Below are 18,380 nucleotides of genomic sequence, written 5' to 3'. Positions count from 1 at the left end.
GATTTTCATAGTATTCCCTAACAATTCTTTGTATTTCTGTGGGGTCCATCATGATTTTTCCTTTCTCATTTCTGATTCTATTTATGTGTGTAGAGTCTCTTTTTCTCTTAATAAGTCTGGCTAGGGGTTTATCTATTTTGTTTATTTTCTCAAAGAACCAGCTCTTGCTTTCCTTGACTTTTTTCTATTGTTTTCTTCTTCTCAATTTTATTTATTTCTTCTCTGATCTTTATTACGTCCTTCCTTCTGCTGACTTTGGGTCTCATTTGTTCTTCTTTTTTCAGTTTTAGTAATTGTGTCTTTAGACTATTCATTTGGGATTGTTCTTCCATCTTTAATAGGTTTGGATTGCTATATACTTTCCTCTTAGAACTGCCTTAGCTGAGTCTCTCAGAAGTTGGGGCTTTGTGCTGTTGTTGTCATTTGTCTCCATATATTCCTTGATCTCCGTTTCAGTTTGGTCATTGATCCATTGATTATTTAGGAGCATGTTGTTAAGCCTCCATGTGTTTCTGAGCCTTTCTGTTTTCTTTGTACAATTTATTTCTAGTTTTACACCTTTGTGATCCAAGAAGGTGGCTGGTAGAATTTTAATCTTTTTGAATTTACTGAGGCTCTTTTTGTGGCCTACTATGTGGTCTATTCTGGAAAATGTTCCATGTGCACTTGAGAAGAATGTGTATCCTGCTGCTTTTGGATGTAGAGTTCTGTAGATGTCTGTTAGGTTCATCTGTTCTAGTGTGTTGTTCAGTGCCTCTGTGTTCTTACACAGTCTCCTAGAATGAATGCATTGCATTCTATTTCCTCCTTTAGTTCTGTTAGTATTTGTTTCAGGTATGTTGGTGCTCCTGTATTGGGTGCATATATATTTATAATGGTTATATCCTCGTATTGGACTGACCCCTTTATCATTATGTAATGTCCTTCTTTATCTCTCGTTATTTTCTTTGTTTTGAAATCTACTTTGTTTGATACAAGCACTGCAACACCTGCTTTTTTCTCCCTATTGTTTGCATGAAATATCTTTTTCCATCCCTTGACTTTTAATCTGTGTATGTCTTTGGGTTTGAGGTGAGTCTCTTGTAAGTAGCATATAAATGGGTCTTGCTTTTTTATCCATTCTATTACTCTGTGTCTTTTGATTGGTGCATTCAGTCCATTTACATTTAGGGTGATTATCGAAAGATATGTACTTACTGCCATTGCAGGCTGTGAATTTGTGGTTACCAAAGTTCAAGGGTAGCTTCTTTACTATCTAACTGTATAATTTAACTCTCTTATTAAGCTATTATAAACACAGTCTGGTGATTATTTCTCTCCCTTCTTATTCTTCCTCCTCCATTCTTTATGTTAGGTGTTTTATTCTGTACTCTTTTGTGTTTCCTTAGACTGCTTTTTTGGATAGTTGATTTTACTTTTTGCCTTTAGTTAGTATTTGGTCGGTCTGCTTTCTTTGCTATGATTTTATTTTCTCTGGTGACATCTATTTAGTCTTAGGAGTGCTTCCATTTAGAGCATTCCCTTTAAAATATCCTGTAGAGGTGGTTTGTGGAAGGCAAATTCCCTCAACTTTTGCTTGTCTGGGAATTCTTTAATCTGTCCTTTATATTTAAATGATAATCTTGCTGGATACAGTATTCTTGGTTCAAGGCCCTTCTGTTTCATTGCATTAAATATATCATGCCATTCTCTTCTGGCCTGTAAGGTTTTTCTGTTGAGAAGTCTGATGATAGCCTGATGGGTTTTCCTTTGTAGGTGACCATTTTTCTCTCTCTGGCTGCCTTCAATACTCTGTCCTTGTCTTTGATCTTTGCCATTTTAATTATTATATGTCTTGGTGTTGTCCTCCTTGGGTCCCTTGTGTTGGGAGTTCTGTGGGCCTCCATAGTCTGAGAGACTATTTCCTCCCCCAGTTTTGGGAAGTTTTCAGCAATTATTTCTTCAATGACACTTTCTATCCCTTTTTCTATTTCTTCTTCTTCTTCTGGTACTCCTATAATGCGAATATTGTTCCATTTGGATTGGTCACACAGTTCTCTTAATATTCTTTCATTCCTGGAGATCTTTTAATCTGTCTCTGCCTCAGCTTCTCTGTATTCCTGTTCTCTGATTTCTGTTCCATTAACAGTCTCTTGCACCTCGTCTGGTCTGCTCTTAAGACCTTCTATTGATTGTTTCATTTCTGTTATCTCCCTCCAGACTTCATCCCTTAGCTCTTGCATATTTCTCTGCAGGTCCATCAGCATGTTTATGACTTTAATTTTTGACTCTTTTTCAGGAAGATTGGTTATGTCTATCTCACCAGCCCCTCTCTCTGGGGTTGTCTCAGTGATTTCTGACTGGTCCAGATTCTTGTGCCTTTTCATGGCAGTGGTCACAGGCAGGTGGTACATGTGTCAGCTGGGAGAACAACATCTCTTTCTGCTTGTAGGTCGACTTGCCCTTCTCCATTGCCTGTGCCATCTACCCACACACCAGGAGCAGCCTCTTGGATATTCTCCTGAGCTGCCATGGGCATTGCGGCCCTTGGGATAGCCTAGTGCACTGCAGTGGGTCGCAGCCGCTCCAGATGTGTTCTACTGAGAGAATGGTGCCCCTTGGTGCCTTCCGAAACTTGCTCTGGCTTCCTCTGTCTGTCCCGGTAAGCTGCTCACTGGGAGGAGACTCTGTGTGATTGCTGTGGGTTGGGCTGTTCTCCATCTGCTCTGCAGCTGTGGCGGGTCAGCCAGTTTCCTAGCACCACCAGCTGGGGAATGAATGGCAGGCTGCTTATCACTGTGAGGGACTTTGGGGCTGCATTACCCCCCAGGGGGTTAGGTAGCCTTAAGTTCCTCATAATTCCTAGCCTGCTGGGCTAGGATGATTTTGTCCAGCTGTTGAGCCCTTGTCCCTTTAAGACTTTTAAAAAGCACCCGCTTTTCTTTTGTCCCAGGGGAGCCGGCTGTGGGGATTCACTTGCAGCTTCTGCCTCTGATTTTACTTTTCCATTTCTATGTGTGTATCTGTGCTCCCTGTGAAGATTACTAGGGTTGATTATTTTGAAGTCCTGTGCTTCCATTCCCTACCAACTCTGATTCTTTTCCTCCCGCCGATGAGCTGGGGTGGGGGGAGTGCTCGGTTCCTGCCAGGTCAAGGCTTTGTATTACCCTTTTCATGAGATGCTGAGTTCTTGCAGATGTAGATGTAGCCTTGCTATTGTACTGTATCTTCTGGTCTCTCTTTTAGGAATAGTTGTATTTGTTGTATTTTCAAAAATATATATGGTTTTGGGAGGAGATTTCCACCACCCTACTCACGCCACCATCTTGAGCCCCCTCCTCTATCCCTCGTAGTGTTCTTACGAGCAAAGTTTGGAACAATCAAGACATAGAGTTCTTTGAGATTCCCTCCATTCTCAGTCTAGAAGGCTATAAAGCATACACAGTAAAGTACAAAGTTGTAAGGAGAAACAAGTACATTCTAGTCACTGCCAATGGCTCTCTTCTGGAGCAAAACTCTCTATGTACTCCCCACCTTCAATCCTGCAACAAAGACCATTATTAATCTATTTTTTGAACTTCATTTCTCACTTTTCCTCTTTTCTACTCTTTACTCCAGCTAAATGGAACTATTAACCATACCCTGACCATACCATCTTCCCTCCATGTACTTGTTTATACTATTATCTTCACCTTGGATTTATATTTGTATGCTTTTGAAGGCTCATGCTATGCTAAGAATCATGTTAGATAACTTACATATATTTTCTCATTCATTTCCATTACCATACATCCTACCCATCTTTATTTCTTTTAAATAATAATAACCATTATTAAGCACTTAATTTGTGTTAGAAATTACATGCTGAGTACCTTACACTAGCTCATTTAATCGTGATAGCAGCCATATGAAATAGGGTAATACTACTGCCCTCATTTCATAATGAGAACACTGAGGCTCTGGAAGGTTAAAAAATTTGTCCATCGCCAAGGGAGAAAATGCTTCCTAGAAAAGTGCTGAGCTCAGAGCTGAGTTCTTAAAGAATAAAGTGAAGGCTGTTGGGGAACAGTAGCATGCCATACAAGGACAACATACACAGAGGCAGAGAAGTAGGAAACACCTTGGTATGCAGCTCAGGAAAAAGATCAGCCTTCAGAATCAGCAGACCTGGGTTCAAATGTCTATTTTTGTTTTGTTCTGTGCCCTCTTAGTGTGGCTCTGGTTTTCTCATCTGCATAATGGTGATAGCAAGCTAAACTGTGTAGAACTGCTTTAAGATTAAAGTTAAACATAGTAGGTCAAAGTGCCCAGCACAGAGCCAGGCCCATGGCAGGAACCCAAAATAAATAAATGTTATCTCCCTTTCTTTCCCCCGATTAACAGTTCAATAATCTTTAGTCTTTTAAGAATGTCATTTCCATCTCCACTGGACCCAAGACGTGTCTTCCTTCTCCAAGTTACTAAACTTTACAAGGACTTTTGGAGATGCAGCAAACGAAAAAAATCATTCAACAAGTTCTTTGGTAATGTCCTTAACCACCATTTCTCAAAAAGAGCCATTCTCACACCACTCACCTGTGTAGGCCATGTTCTTAGGGTTGCCATAAGGAGCCCCAGGCTGAACGGGGCTATAAACAGGGTTCATTGTAGAAGACTGAGGATCCTACAGAGAAACAAAGAAAACAGCACTGATTATTGATGGTTCGTTCTCCTCATACCAGCTTACCCTCTGCAGTCTTCAGTTTATACTCATAGAGGAGTAACACTGTACAGTAGAAAGAGGATTAAATAACAAGCCATTTGTTTATAGTTGGATTTATGCCAGACACTTTTCTTGTTACACAGGTGAAGACACTGAGAAGCAGAGAGGTGATATAACTTTCCTAATGTCAACACAGGCCTTTTAGATCTTAGTTCAGTACTAGTCCAACAATCCCACAGACAATCCTGCCACTAGCATACTGTGTGGTGTTTGCAGTCACTTGCCCTCTCTGGGCTTCAAATGTCCTGGTGCAAAATCAATTCATTTAGGCTCCCTGAGGTCCTTTTAAATTCTAAGATGCTAGTCCAGGAGCTGGAAAAAGATGCAATTCTACTGTTCACCACAGGAGCCCGAGTGCCTGATGACAGCACACAGACCTCTATTAGGAAGAGCACCAAGTGTCACACCAATCCTTTCCACCTTCAGAGGACAAGATACCTGTTACTAGCAGCTTCAAAAAAAAATGGGAATTCACTGCCAATGATCATTTTAATGCAAAAAAGAAAACACAGCCAAGATCTCTTTCAAAACTAATTCAAGGGAAAGAAACTTGGAAATTTGTGTGCAATAACTATCACCTGCACAAGTGCTCTGTTAATTATCTTAATGAAGCACATTCTCCATTCTGATTAATGGAAACATCTGTCATTAAGCTCTATTAGTCGGCCAATTTGTCCCACCTTGTTTAGGGAACAGTTTCTGACATACAGGCAGACACATGTTTGAAAATGTGTCTCTAAATATATTATTTACACTTCATAAAAATCAAACATTCCCTCCTAACTAGGTTCACATGATAGATGGGTTATGTTTTAGGTCATTAACTTCTCCTGCAGCACCTCAGGAGATGAAACAAGTCCAATGTTGAAGACAGGCAGTCAACAGCTGGCTTAAGGATAACTGCTCTGCAATTAATTAGTTTGTCCAGGGTTCTGGAATGAGAGGTGAAGAAAGGATGGGTTTTCAGAGAGAGGAAGGTGGGGCAGTCAAACAGGCAAAAAGGCAAATGCTGCTGGTCAAGTTCTGAGGACAGAACTTACTGAAATGCATCCAAAGGGCAGTCCTGGCAAACCACCCCAGGAAAAGCAGCTAGATTAAACCACCACCAGTTGACAAACTGAAACTGGTACAACTTGAGAGTGAAAGTTACGGGAGATAGAGATTTCACACAACTTAAGGAAAAAAACATTCTTGCAGCCAGAGTTATATAGCCAAGTAACACTCTCTAAATATAAGCACTGTGGGGAAGTTGGGGTTCCTATGGCCAGGATCCTCACTGAACTTAAACCACCTGATGATGTAACTGTCTGTTGCTAGGCTATCACTTCCACACCTTTATACAATAAGCTACTATTGCACTATATAGAGAGCTCGGCCCAGTGCTCTGGGTGGAGGCAGAGACGCTAGTGCTTGACCTACCACTGGGGGAACCAGCCGGGTAATAAACCCTTTCCCCTCAAGAATGTTTTGCTGTCAACTTCTTTGGTCACACTGAACCCATAGAAAACTTGCCAGGGGCTGAAACCCATTGGCAAGACAATTGGCATAGTCAGCAGGATTCCCTGTTGACCAAGGAAAAAGACAGGCTGTCCTTATGGGAGGGTTGCTTCAGTGGGCTGCCCCTGTGAATGGGGAGACAGTGGATTGTCCCCCAATGGGTATGTGGTCTGAGGTGGCTTGCCTCCTAGAGGACTGGGCCCCACCCCAGGACTGGAGGCAAATAGAGGTGACACCTGAGGCAGTAGGGGTGGCCCTTGGTATAGTAAGTAGGTCTTCTGGGAAACAGAGTGCCTGTGAGGCAGCAGGGACTGTGGGTTGGCTGCTTCTCACAGTATTAAAAAGGTCTACAGAAGAGACCCAAGAAATGGTGACATGAGAATGTGAGCTGCAAACTTCTATAGATTCCCTAAAGAAAGAAATGGAATTGATGTGAGAGGATGCAGCATGAGAAGGTCGGCAGCAAGGTGCCATTGATGAGGTAAAAAATTTCTCACAGGAAGAGATGGCAGTGCTGCCAGGTGTTCCGAAGGAGGAAGAGGCCATCAAGGAAAAAGACAAACTCCTGAGGGATGCACAGGCGGAGGTGGCACGAGAACATCAGCTGCAAAGCATTGAGGAGACAGTAAGAGAGCTGCTGAAGACTGATCTAGCATTGCTGTGAGGCACAGTAGAAAAGGTAACGGTTGTAGCAGAGGAAGCACTCAGGGGAGGGGAGAGAAAGGTGCCATCAGCCCCATAAATGGAGGAGCTGGGGAAGGATAAAGGGGTGGTGCCGGAGATACGGGCCCCTCCTGTATATTGAAAGCACACCTAGTGGTTGTAAAGAAAATAAAGACCCAGCAGCTGAAAGTTCCCCAAGGAGAAGAGTAGCCCCCAACCCAGGTAGTGGAGCACTCTATGCTCCATCCCTATACTCAGGCTGAGCTGGTGGGGTTGGGCTCCCAGTTTAGGCAGATGCCCTCGGCGTCAATATAAGCTTGGCTCTTGCATTTGTGGGACTTAGGGGTGGATGGAATTGTTCCATTGGGATGAGAGATGGGAAAGCTGGCTTCCCTGAAAGTGCAGCCCGCCTTGAGACAGCAATTACAAAATGCACATCAGACCCCAGGGGGTCACTCCCTCAACTGGCTTATGGCTGCACTTCATGCTGTGTGGCCCAATCCGGGTGATCTACCATCCTCTCCTGTTAGATGGCAGATGTATGCTGAGCTCCAACAGGTGTTATGAGAGCTAGGCATGAGAAATGTCATGTATAGTCCAGAGAATTATGGCCCAGATGAAGAGATTTTTACTACTGGGATGAGAAATACTGTGCTTCAAATGGCTCCCACATCCCTCTTTGGGTCTCTGGTGGCCATTCTTTACCCCCACTTAGGGCATACCATAACCGAGGTGATACGTACAGTAGCAGACTTAGGAGAGGCTGAAGCAATAAGAACCCAGAAAGAAATAAGATCTGCTACTCAAAAGAAGAATTTAAAGGGCCCCATGAAGGTTATGAGGACCCAGATGTGGGTTGATCTACTACAGGCAGGAGCAGATGGAAGAAAATTAGATGGGAAGTCAAATAGGGTCTTACTAGAGCTATGGCAACAACTGAAACCAGAGCAGAAGTTCCAGCCATTAAGACCAAAGAGGTAGAGGTCAGAGACAGAGCCATGAGTCCAGCCTGTGTGTTTGCAAGACTTCCTGCCAGAGAGCGAGCCAACCTCACTTGAGCCCACACAGAAAGGTGATTGGGGAACACAGTTTTACTGAGAGGAAGGTTTGACTGAGTGACCAGGGGGGGACCAGAGGCCACATGTTGAAATAGCTGTCCATTGTTCCCCAGTGAACATACAGTGTGTCCTGGCTCTGGTGGACACTGGGACATGGTAACCCTGAGCAGTTCTCTGGGACCCCCACTATCATAGATGGACACGGGGATAAGGCTATCAGAGTGAAAAAAGCCCATATCCCTTTGGGAATAGGGTGTCTACCCCCAAAAGAGTACTGTGTATATATCTCCTATCCTTGAGTATATTTGGGGGATTGATATCCTGCAGGGTCTATGGTTGCAGACCACTGCAGGTGAGTTCAGACTGAGAGTACGTGTGGTGAAGGCAGTTCTGAGGGGACATGGTAGGCACCTGGCCATAGCTTTACCTGTGCCTTGGGGGGTGACTATTCCCAAACAATACAAACACTCTGGAGGGCATAAAGAGATTTGAGAAATTCTCTAGGAGCTGGAAAAGGTGATGGTATTATAAAGCCCACCAATAGTCCTTTCAATTCTCCAGTGTGGCCAGTAAAAAAGCCAGATGGCTCCTAGCATATGACTGGGATTACAAAGAATTGAATAAAGTCATACCCACTATGCATATTGCTGTCCCCTCTATTGCAGGCTTGATGGATACCCTCAGCCACAAACTAGGAACACATCATTATGTGGTAGATCTTGCTAATGCCTTCTTTTTCACTGACATTGAGCAGGACAGTCAGGAACAGTTTGCCTTCACATGGGAAGGACAGCAATGGACTTTCACCATCCTTCCACAGGGATACCTCCACAGCCCCACCATCTGTCATGGACTTGTAGCCCAGGACTTGGCTACATGGGAGAAACCTCCAACGGTGCAGCTGTACCATCATATTGATGATGTCATGCTCACGTCCAGTTCTCTTTCAGATCTAGAAGGTGCAGCACCCAGACTGCTGCAACACTTACAGGGGAAAGGATGGGCTGTGAACAGTACCAAGGTTCAGGGATCTGGTTTGTCTGTCAAATTCTTGGGGGTCATCTGGTTGGGTAAGACCAAAGTTATACCAGAAGCAGTTATAGATAAAGTTCCAACCTTTCCTACCCCTACAACTGTAGCATTGCTACAGGAGTTTCTGGGTCTTCTAAGCTACTGGAGTGTTTATCCCACACTTGGCACAAATTCTGAAGCTCTTACACTGGTTGGTACGAAAGGGTGTCAGGTGGGACTGGGATGAGACATGTGCATCTGCCTTTACTACAGCAAAATGGGCAGTCAAGGCCATACAGGCCTTGAGTGTGATAGACCCATCAAGGCCCTGTAAGCTGGATGTTCATGTGACTGAAGATGGTTATGGCTGGAGTTTCTGTCAGCAGCTTGAACGAACTCACCAACCCGTTGGATTCTGGTCACAACTCTGGAAAGGGGCAGAGGTACAATACACTTTGACAGAAAAACAACTGGCTGCCATGCTGGGTACAGAATCCATCATTGGATTGGCCCCGATAAAGGTAATAACCACCTATCTCATCTTGGGGTGGGTACAAGACTGGACCCCCAAGGAGTGGTGTGGCACAAATGCCCACACTGGCCAAGTGGGTTGCTTACCTACAGCAGTGTAGTGCCCTCCCTAGTAGCCCCTTGAGTTAAGAACTCCAATGTTATTGGGGCCGGTGACATATACTAGTGAAAAGCAGGAAGAACCTGCTTTTGAACCATTAGTAGCAGAGAGTCCCTATCAGGAGGGAAGAGCCCCTATACCCGAAGATGCATGGTACACAGATGGCTCCAGCTGTGGGAAGCCCCCAAAATGGAGGGCCATAGCTTTCCATCCTAAGACTGAGACAATATGAATGGAAGATGGTGAGGTGAAGAGCAGCCAATGGGCAGAGTTGTAGGCTGTGTGGCTTGTGATCAGCCAGGAGCCCTCCCCTACAGTTGTCTGTACTGACAGCTGGGCTGTCTATCAGGGCTTGACCCTGTGGCTACCAACCTGGTACCATGCCAACTGGCTGGTTGGTCACTGATCCCTTTGGGGGGCAAGAATTGTGGCAAGATTTATGGGCCTGTGGTCAGACTAAATTACAGTATATACAGGTCTTTTGCCACTGGCATCCCCAGGAAATGATGAAGCAGATAAATTGGTCCAGATACACTGGTTAGAAGGAAAGCCTGCCTCTGATGTAGTCAAATGGTTACATCAGCATTTGTTGCATGCAGGGCAAAAGACAATGTGGGCTGTAGCCTGTTGGTGGGGCTTGCCTTTGACCTTTGAAGAAGTCAGCAGAGCCCGGCAGGAGTGTGTTGTGCCCCAAAAGGGACTTACACTGAGTTCCACAGCAACATGGGACAATAGCTAAGGGGCCAATACCCCTCATTAGGTGGCAGATAGACTATATTGGGCCTCTACCTGTGTCAGAAGGATACTGGTATGCCATGACTTGTATGGACACAGCTACTGGACTTCAGGTTGCTCTTCCTACCCATTGTGCAGACCAGCAGATGACCAAAAGAGGCCTGGAGCGTCTCTTTGCTGCCTATGGTCGACCACAGGTAATTGAGAATGATCAGGGCACCCATTTTATTGGACATGCAAGAATGGGTGCAACATACAATCCTACTGCAGCAGGCATGATAAAGAGGCACAATGGCTTGTTAAAATCTGGACTAAAGTGAGATACCAATAGTCTGCGGGGATGGTCAGTCTGCTTATGGACTGTGCCATGGCGTTTGAATGAGAGACCCCGAAAGGGAGCCCTGAGCCCTGTAGACATGTTAACACATATGGCTGCCTCCCCTATACAACTGCAAGTACAAACCAAGGAAGAATCGCTGAAGCCAAGGTTTGGCCACCAGAATAACATCTTGCTTCCAGCACCAACTGCACTGAGCCCAGGAGACTCCATTGAGTGGATGTGGCCTTGGACCTTTCAACACATGGACCAACAATGGCTGGCTCTCCTGGCACCTTGGGGATAAGGCCTGGAAGCTGGCCTCCTGTGTAGTCCTAGAATAACAGGAGAGTGGCCACCAAAGGTCACAGTAGTATATCCTGAACGGCCAGAAGGTAGGAGCATCTTACTGGGGAGTTTTGTTTTATCATTATGGCCAGTGCATGCACCTCCAGTAGCACTATATATAGACCCTTTAGCAACCCCCATGGGGAAAGGAGTAAAAGTATGGTATACTCCACCTGGAAGGGACCCCCTTCCTTTCATAGTTCTATCACAGGACCACTCTTTTGCATGCATCCTACCTGATGGACAAGATTTGCCTATGTTGGTGTCATTAAAACATATGTCTTACAAGTAGTGATTTTACAGCATCTTACTATGTTGAAGGACAATGACTGTGAACTTGGTGACAAGTAGTGATTTTACAGCATCTTACTCTTTTGATTGACAGTGACTGTGAACGGGGATGTGGTGGGGACTTGGTGAAGGGGGGAGCCTGTAAACATAATGTCCTTCATGTAATTGTAGACTAATGATACCAAAAAAAACAAAACAAAACAAACATGAGTCTTATCACCCCTAAAGTCTTTGTGGATTGGGAACTTCCCCTGGCTTGAGGATTATTATAATTTTTTGTTATTCATAACCTCCTCTGGCTTGAGGATTATTAAAATTTTATAATTTTTGTTACCCATATCAAAATCTTGTTGTATCTTAACTTTTGTTACTATCTCTAAGTTGTTTTTATACTCTGTTGCTATTGTGGAATCTGGTTACAGTGCTCCAGCTTTCTCGCACAGGGACCATCGTGGAAGACTGAAAGCATGTAGATTGTAAGGCAAGAATCCTGGAGGGGTGGAGTGTGGGGAAGTTGGGGCTCCTATGGCCAAGTTCCTCACTGAACTTAAACCACCTGATGATGTAACTGGCCTGTTGCTAGGCTACCGCTTCCACACTTTGATGCAATAAGCTACTATTGCACTATAGAGAGAGCTCAGCCCAGTGCTCTGGGCAGAGGCACACATGCTAGTGCTCGACCTATGGCTGGGAGAAGCAGCGGGGTAATAAACTCTTTCATCCGAAAGAATGTTTTGCTGTCAATTTCTTTGGTCACATTGAATCCATAGCGAACTTGCCCAGGGTTGAAACCCATTGGCTAGACAAGCACTCTCCTGACACGGTACTGAGACAGTTAAGAAAGATCACAAATATTAAAATACATTCCAAACTGTAAAGTGGCATGTGGATGGTGATGATGGAACAACAATGCAGAAGACTACTTGTACACTGTCCCTGCCTCATATCTCTCTTCTGCACAAGCAGTTCTCTGCTCAATAAGCCACGGTAAGGAAGACTGTTGTTGAAGCAGCACAACTAGCCTTGAAAACATCTAAGCACTCTTCTGCTGAGAAGGGGCTCTGTACTGCTGATTAGACAAAGTATGAAATTGCTTTTCATAACCAAAGAAAGTCAGCTTTGCAACTAGTCTCCTGCTGCTCCAAAATGAGGGCCTTAGCCTCAGAAGGAGCTCATGCCTGGTCAGCACTCCACAACAGCATCGATTCCACAATCTCAACTAATGAGTGCCAGAAATGAGATCTGCCAGGGTTCAAAATATGGAGTAAGAATACAGCAGCCACTTCTGTGGAGCTGCTCAAAGGCAGTTTTCTTGGCTAAGGGAAGGACAGCCTTTTACAAAAGAACCCACACCTGTTGATAGTTTCAGGGACAGACTAAAAATGAGTAGGAAGATCACAAGCTCTATGACAGAGGCAAATTTAGGTTCAAACCCTGGACCCACCACATACAAAATGTAGGACACAGGCAAGTCCACTAACCTTTCTGAGCCTCAATTTTCCCTAGCCTCAGAATGGAAAAGAATAACTCATACTTTGTAGAGTTGTTGTAAGATTTTTTTTTAAAGACAAGTTTATTAAGGTATAATTTATATATAGTAAAATTTACCTCTTTTAGGTATACAGTTCTATGAGCACTGAAGAGAATATTCAGTTGTACAAACACCACCACAATTAAGATATAAATATTTTCATCACCCCCAGAAGTTCTCTCATCTTTGTGGTCTGTACCCTCCCAACAACTCCCGGCCCACGGCAACCACTAAGCTGTTTTCTATTGTTTTATATACAAATACATATCAGCTCTCATTTTACAGATGGAAAAACGGAGGCTCAGAAAAGGCAAATGAACAGTTAAAGGTCACAAAGCAAGTGACAGGGTCAAGATTAGACCCCAAATGGATCAAAGACCTAAATTGAAGAGCTAAAAATATAAAACTCATAGAAGAAATTAGAAAATACAGGCATAATCCTTTCTGACCTTGGATGTGGCAGTGGTTTCTTAGATGTAAAACCAACAGCGCAAACAAATGAAAATATGTATTAACTGGACTCATTAAAACAAAAAACTTTTGTGCTTTAAAGGACATCATCAAAAAAGTGAAAAGATAACCCACAGAATAAGAGAAAATTTATTGCAGATTATATCTATTGTAAGGGATTTTTGTATTTAAAATATGTAAGGAATTCTTAGCTCAATAATAAAAAGGCCAATAAACCCATTTCTAAAAATGGGCAAAGGATGTGAACACACACTTCTTCAAAGAAAGTTATATATATATTTCATGGCCATAAGCACATGAAAAGAGGTAAATCAAAACCATAGTGAGATACTACTTCATGTACATTAGATGGCTATAATCAAAAAGATAATAAATAAAAATATTGGTAAGGATGTGGAAAAATTGGAACCCTCATACTGGAATCCCAAATGCTGGTGGGACTTTAAAATGATACAGCCACTTTGGAAGAAAGACTGACAGTTCCTCAAACAATTAAACATAGAGTTAACGTAAGATTCAGCAATGCCACTCCTAGGAATATACCAAAGAGAAATAAAAATGTGTGTCTACACACACACCTGATCATCTACATTAGCCCTCTTATAGCACTAAACTATGTTTTCTACCTTTATCTTGCATCTACCTACCACTTCAGCATTGTATTAAAAAAATAATAATAATAATAATAAGGGAGAAATGTGGGATTCACATATAAATCGAGTATAAAAATCAAATGAATAATCATATTTGACCTGATTGTTTATAGTTCATGATGCATGATCAAAACCGAAAGTTTCTGTGATGACTACCCTTGCACTATTCACCATGTAAGAACTTATTCACTATGTAAGAACTTGTTCACCATGTATGAACTTGTTCGTTATGCTTCAGAAGATTGGAGTCTGTTGAGAATTAGGCTTGGGATTGATTAATGATTGTGCATTGAGTCCCCTATACAGAATTTTATTGTTGTTAACAACCATATGATCAATAAATATGAGAGATGCCCTCTCAAAAAAAAAAATGTGTGTCTACATGATTTTCATAGTAGCATTTTCCTATTAGTCAAAAGATGGCAACAACCCAAATGTTTAACTGATGAATGGATAAATGAAATGTGGTATATCCATAAAGTGAAATATTTGGCAATAAAGAAGAGTGAAGTATTGATACATGGTACAACATAGATGAACTTTGAAAACATATTAAATGAAGGAAGCCAGTCACAAAAGGTCATGTACTGTGTGACTCATTTATATGATGTCCAAAATAGGCAAATCTAGAGAGAAAGTAGATTAGCGGTTTTCTAGATCAGCTCATGATTCATGAAACGTAGTACCTTCCAAATCCACACCTTTCTCAAAATTATTATACCACAACAGTCACCCACACATCCACACCCACACCCACCTACTTTCTGAACATTTCTTTCTGCTAACTCTATAAGCAATTCAAACTCACCATGACCAAAAGTAAACTTACCATCTTTCTCCAAGCCTGTTCTTCCATCCTGTACTGACTGTCTCAGAGTTAATGACAATCCATCCACCTAGCACCTAAACCAAAAACCTGGATGTCATATTAAATTCGTTCCATTCTTTCACACCCAATCAACCACCAAATCCCGATAACCCTACCTTTTTCACTGCTACTGCCCTCTAGTTCAAGTTTCATCATCTCTTAACTACTGCAATTGTCCCAAGAGGTCTCTTTCCCACCATTCTAGCCCTGTCAAATTCACCTTTGATATTCTTTATTAAAACATAGGTTGGAAGACCATTGCTCTTCTCAGAAGCCTTGGGAATAGAATCCAAACTCTTTCACACAGTATATCAGATATCTCAGATGGGGCTCAGGAATCTATGTAGTTATGTTCCTTCCCAAGGAGACTTTGATGCCCCAACAGTTTGAGAACATTTCCTGAGACTTTCTTTCCCAAATGATGTTTGTCTCACATAAGCTTAATAGAGGAATTGAGACGTGGCAGTGAACAAGAACAATAAAAATTCCTGCTTACATTCTAGTTGGGAGGGAGAGGAAGAGAAAAATTTTTTTGAAAAGTAAAACATATTGTATGTCAGATGGTGATAAATGCTAGAGAAATCCACTGAGAGTGCATAGGAAGTGCCAAAGGGAGGGGGTGCAATTTTAAATTATAGAAGTAACATTAAGTGACATCTAGGTCAAGACCTGAATACACTGAAGAGGCCATGCAGCTCTCCAAGAGGAAACAGAGGAAACAGCAAATGCGAATGCTCTGAGGTGGAAGCATGTTTGAGAAACAGCACGGAGGCCATTTTAGCTGGAGTGCAGTGAATGAGAAAGAAAAGAGCAGGCAGTGAGATCAAACAGGTAATGATGGCCAACTTATCCGGGGTCTTGTAGGCCAGCGTAAGAACTTTTGTTTTTAATTCTCAGTGAGACAGGGAGAAGCCACTGGAGTGTTGTGAGCAGGAGAGTGACAGTTTGACTTCATTTTAAGATTACTTTGTTGAGATAAGATCAGATGGCAGGAAGGCAAGAGGTGAAACAAGGAGCTCAGTTAGGATATTACTGAAATACCCCTGATGAAAGACCATGGTGGCTTGCAATAGGGTGGAAAGAGGGTGGCAGCAGTGGTGGGTAGTGGTAGTCAGATTTTGAATGTATTTTGAAGATCAAGCTGACAGAAATTACTAATGAATATGGAGTACAAGAGGAAGAAAGATATTAAGGATGAATACAAAGCTAATGAGAAACAGGAATAATTAAAATGCCATTTCTAGTATGAGAACTATAAAGGGAGCATGTTTTGGAGAGAAGAACAGAAATTTGGACTTAAATTTGAGATGCCTAAGAATTCTGCTTACAACAATGGTTATTCCACAATAAGCATTCTGTAAGGGTTAGCCATTACCACTATTATAAGTGTTACCTCTACTACCAGCAGCTACCATTTCTTGAACATCTACCACGTGACAGGTACTGTGCTAAGGACTTACCGACTAAGTCCTTGTAAGTCTTATAAGACCACAGTGATCTTGCAAACAGGTATTATTTTCACTATATTACTGGCAAAAAACTTAAGTCCAGAGAAATGAAGTGACTTATCCAAAGTCTTATAACTAAGAATTGAAAAAGTCAGTCTCATACCCATGTCTGCTGGATTCTAATGTCTGTGATACTTCCACTGTGCTAGATCAATTTCCTAGTTTCCCAACACAGCACTGGATTCTCCTCCTTTAACTCATGTGGTCTGCTTGGGTCCCACCAGTTCACACCTATCTCCTGGGACCCTGCTGGCACACATAGGCAGTTACAAGAGAATAAAACCACTGTCTCCCTGACTCCTGTTCCTGCCAGCTGCCCAGAATCTTAGCTGCTATATATTACCCATCCAACCCAATATCATTTCTTAAATGAAACAAGTATGATAAATTCCCACTGTGCAAGTCCTGCCTGGCTGTCTCTCCAGAGCCAAGTACAGAGTTGTCCCTGCTCCCTGGGACTGAGCCACAATAAGTCTACATTACTTGTGACAGCAAACACAACTCTACAATAGCTTCCTAACTTACTCAGAATAAAATCCAAAATTTGCAAGGGCTTATATGATCTGGTCTTGCATAACCACCTCTCTGGCTGATACTCCTACCACTATCCCTTGCTTTTTCCTCTCCAATCACAATGACCTTCTTGGTCTTGAACACTCTGTGCATTCTATGTCTAAGAGTCTTCGTACTTACTCTTTCCCACACCTAGAATGCCCTTCCTCCCAGATATCAAAATGGCATACTCCCCCCTCACTTCAGGTCTCTGCTCAAATGTCACCTCATCAGAAATGACTTCCTTAACCCATCTAAAATAGATCCTCCACATACTGTCATTCTCTGTCCCCTCAACCTGCTTTACTTTTCCTACTGACACCTATCACTACCTGATATATTTTCCTATCTATTTGCTTATTCTCTCCCGATTAGAACAGGTTCCACGAGAACAAGGATTCTGTTTACTGTTTTGTTTTCCCGGTACCCAGAATATTACCTAGCACATAATGGGTTCTAAAAACACAGTACTTAAATAAGTGATGAACCATCTTTCATGCTTCTCCAAATGATAACTCTATAAAAAAATATCAAGGTGCTTGGCACTTCTGGGCATATCCTAGTCAGCTTACTTGGCTCCACACCTACCCAGCATTTACTTCCAATGTCCACAGAAGCCTCCATTGATTGCTCATCTTTGGCAGAATAAGCAGGCAGTGGCAAGATGTGACAGAGAAAATAGAGGTGCTAAAGACTTCCCTTCTGGTGTTCTGCAAGCTGCCTGCTGCTGCCCTCAAAAACACCTGAACTTTTCCTTTCAAATCAACAGCAAAATATAGGAGCATAAAATGACAAAGAAGAAAACCCTGAATATAAAAGCACAGGATTAAGAATGAATACTTGGAAGTATGCTATGTACAACAGGTTGCAGTATTTAAAATTTGTGTTGTAGTTTGCAAACTACTTTAAAATTTTCAAAGAATTTTACCATTTACAAAAAGTTTAGAGTGAGATTTTAACCACTATTTCTCTTGATCCTTTGAAGGAAGCAATGCAAGGATTATTCATCTCATTTGACATATAAAGAAATTAAAGCTCAAAAGTTTAATGCATAATGGGATAGATACTGTAGGGAAAAGAGACAGTATCTGACCAAAGGAGGTTATGGTCTGGAGCCAGAGAATTTAAAAGTTAAATAAAAATAAGGATGCCAAAAATAATACAAGGCAGAAGTTCTGGAATGCCTAACTGCTTAACAAACCCCCTCCCCAAAAAGCAACAAAAAAGGGGGACAAATCTGTCAAAAACAAACATTTCAGGCCTCTGAAAATTAACCAAAAGCACATTCCAAATTGAGAAATGTTAACTTAAGAAAAATTACTGAACCTATTAAGATCAGTGAGAATCTATGCCATTTTAGCCTAGGGCTACCTCTATTCCCCACCCTCAGTTCCCTGGGGGCAATTCCATCAGAGCAGGCCAGGCCAGGCCAGGCCAAGGGGACTACTACTGCCAGAGTGGGCTGATTTAATTTAAAGCTGAACATGGAAAATCTGCTCTGGATAG

The 18,380-nt window shown here is 42.4% G+C and overlaps 1 protein-coding gene across 5 annotated transcripts in view; it reads right to left on the bottom strand.

The window, feature by feature from the left end:
* FAM168A (family with sequence similarity 168 member A) overlaps positions 1 to 18,380 on the bottom strand; it is a 244,535-nt gene that overhangs the window by 86,608 nt on the left and 139,547 nt on the right. For 3 of the 5 annotated variants that reach the window (XM_037026204.2, XM_037026206.2, XM_037026208.2), the window contains one exon: positions 4,555 to 4,642. In XM_037026204.2, the coding sequence (XP_036882099.1) occupies positions 4,555 to 4,642 (88 nt within the window). Of the gene's footprint in view, positions 1 to 4,554; positions 4,643 to 14,775; positions 14,850 to 18,380 lie in introns of those variants that run through there. The other 2 variants (XM_037026203.2, XM_073216032.1) reach the window with 1 other exon arrangement.

The sequence above is a fragment of the Manis javanica genome, chromosome 11 (assembly GCF_040802235.1).
Source record: "Manis javanica isolate MJ-LG chromosome 11, MJ_LKY, whole genome shotgun sequence".
In the NCBI taxonomy this organism is placed as follows: Eukaryota; Metazoa; Chordata; class Mammalia; order Pholidota; family Manidae; genus Manis; species Manis javanica.
This window is presented reverse-complemented; position numbering and strand designations above follow the sequence as displayed.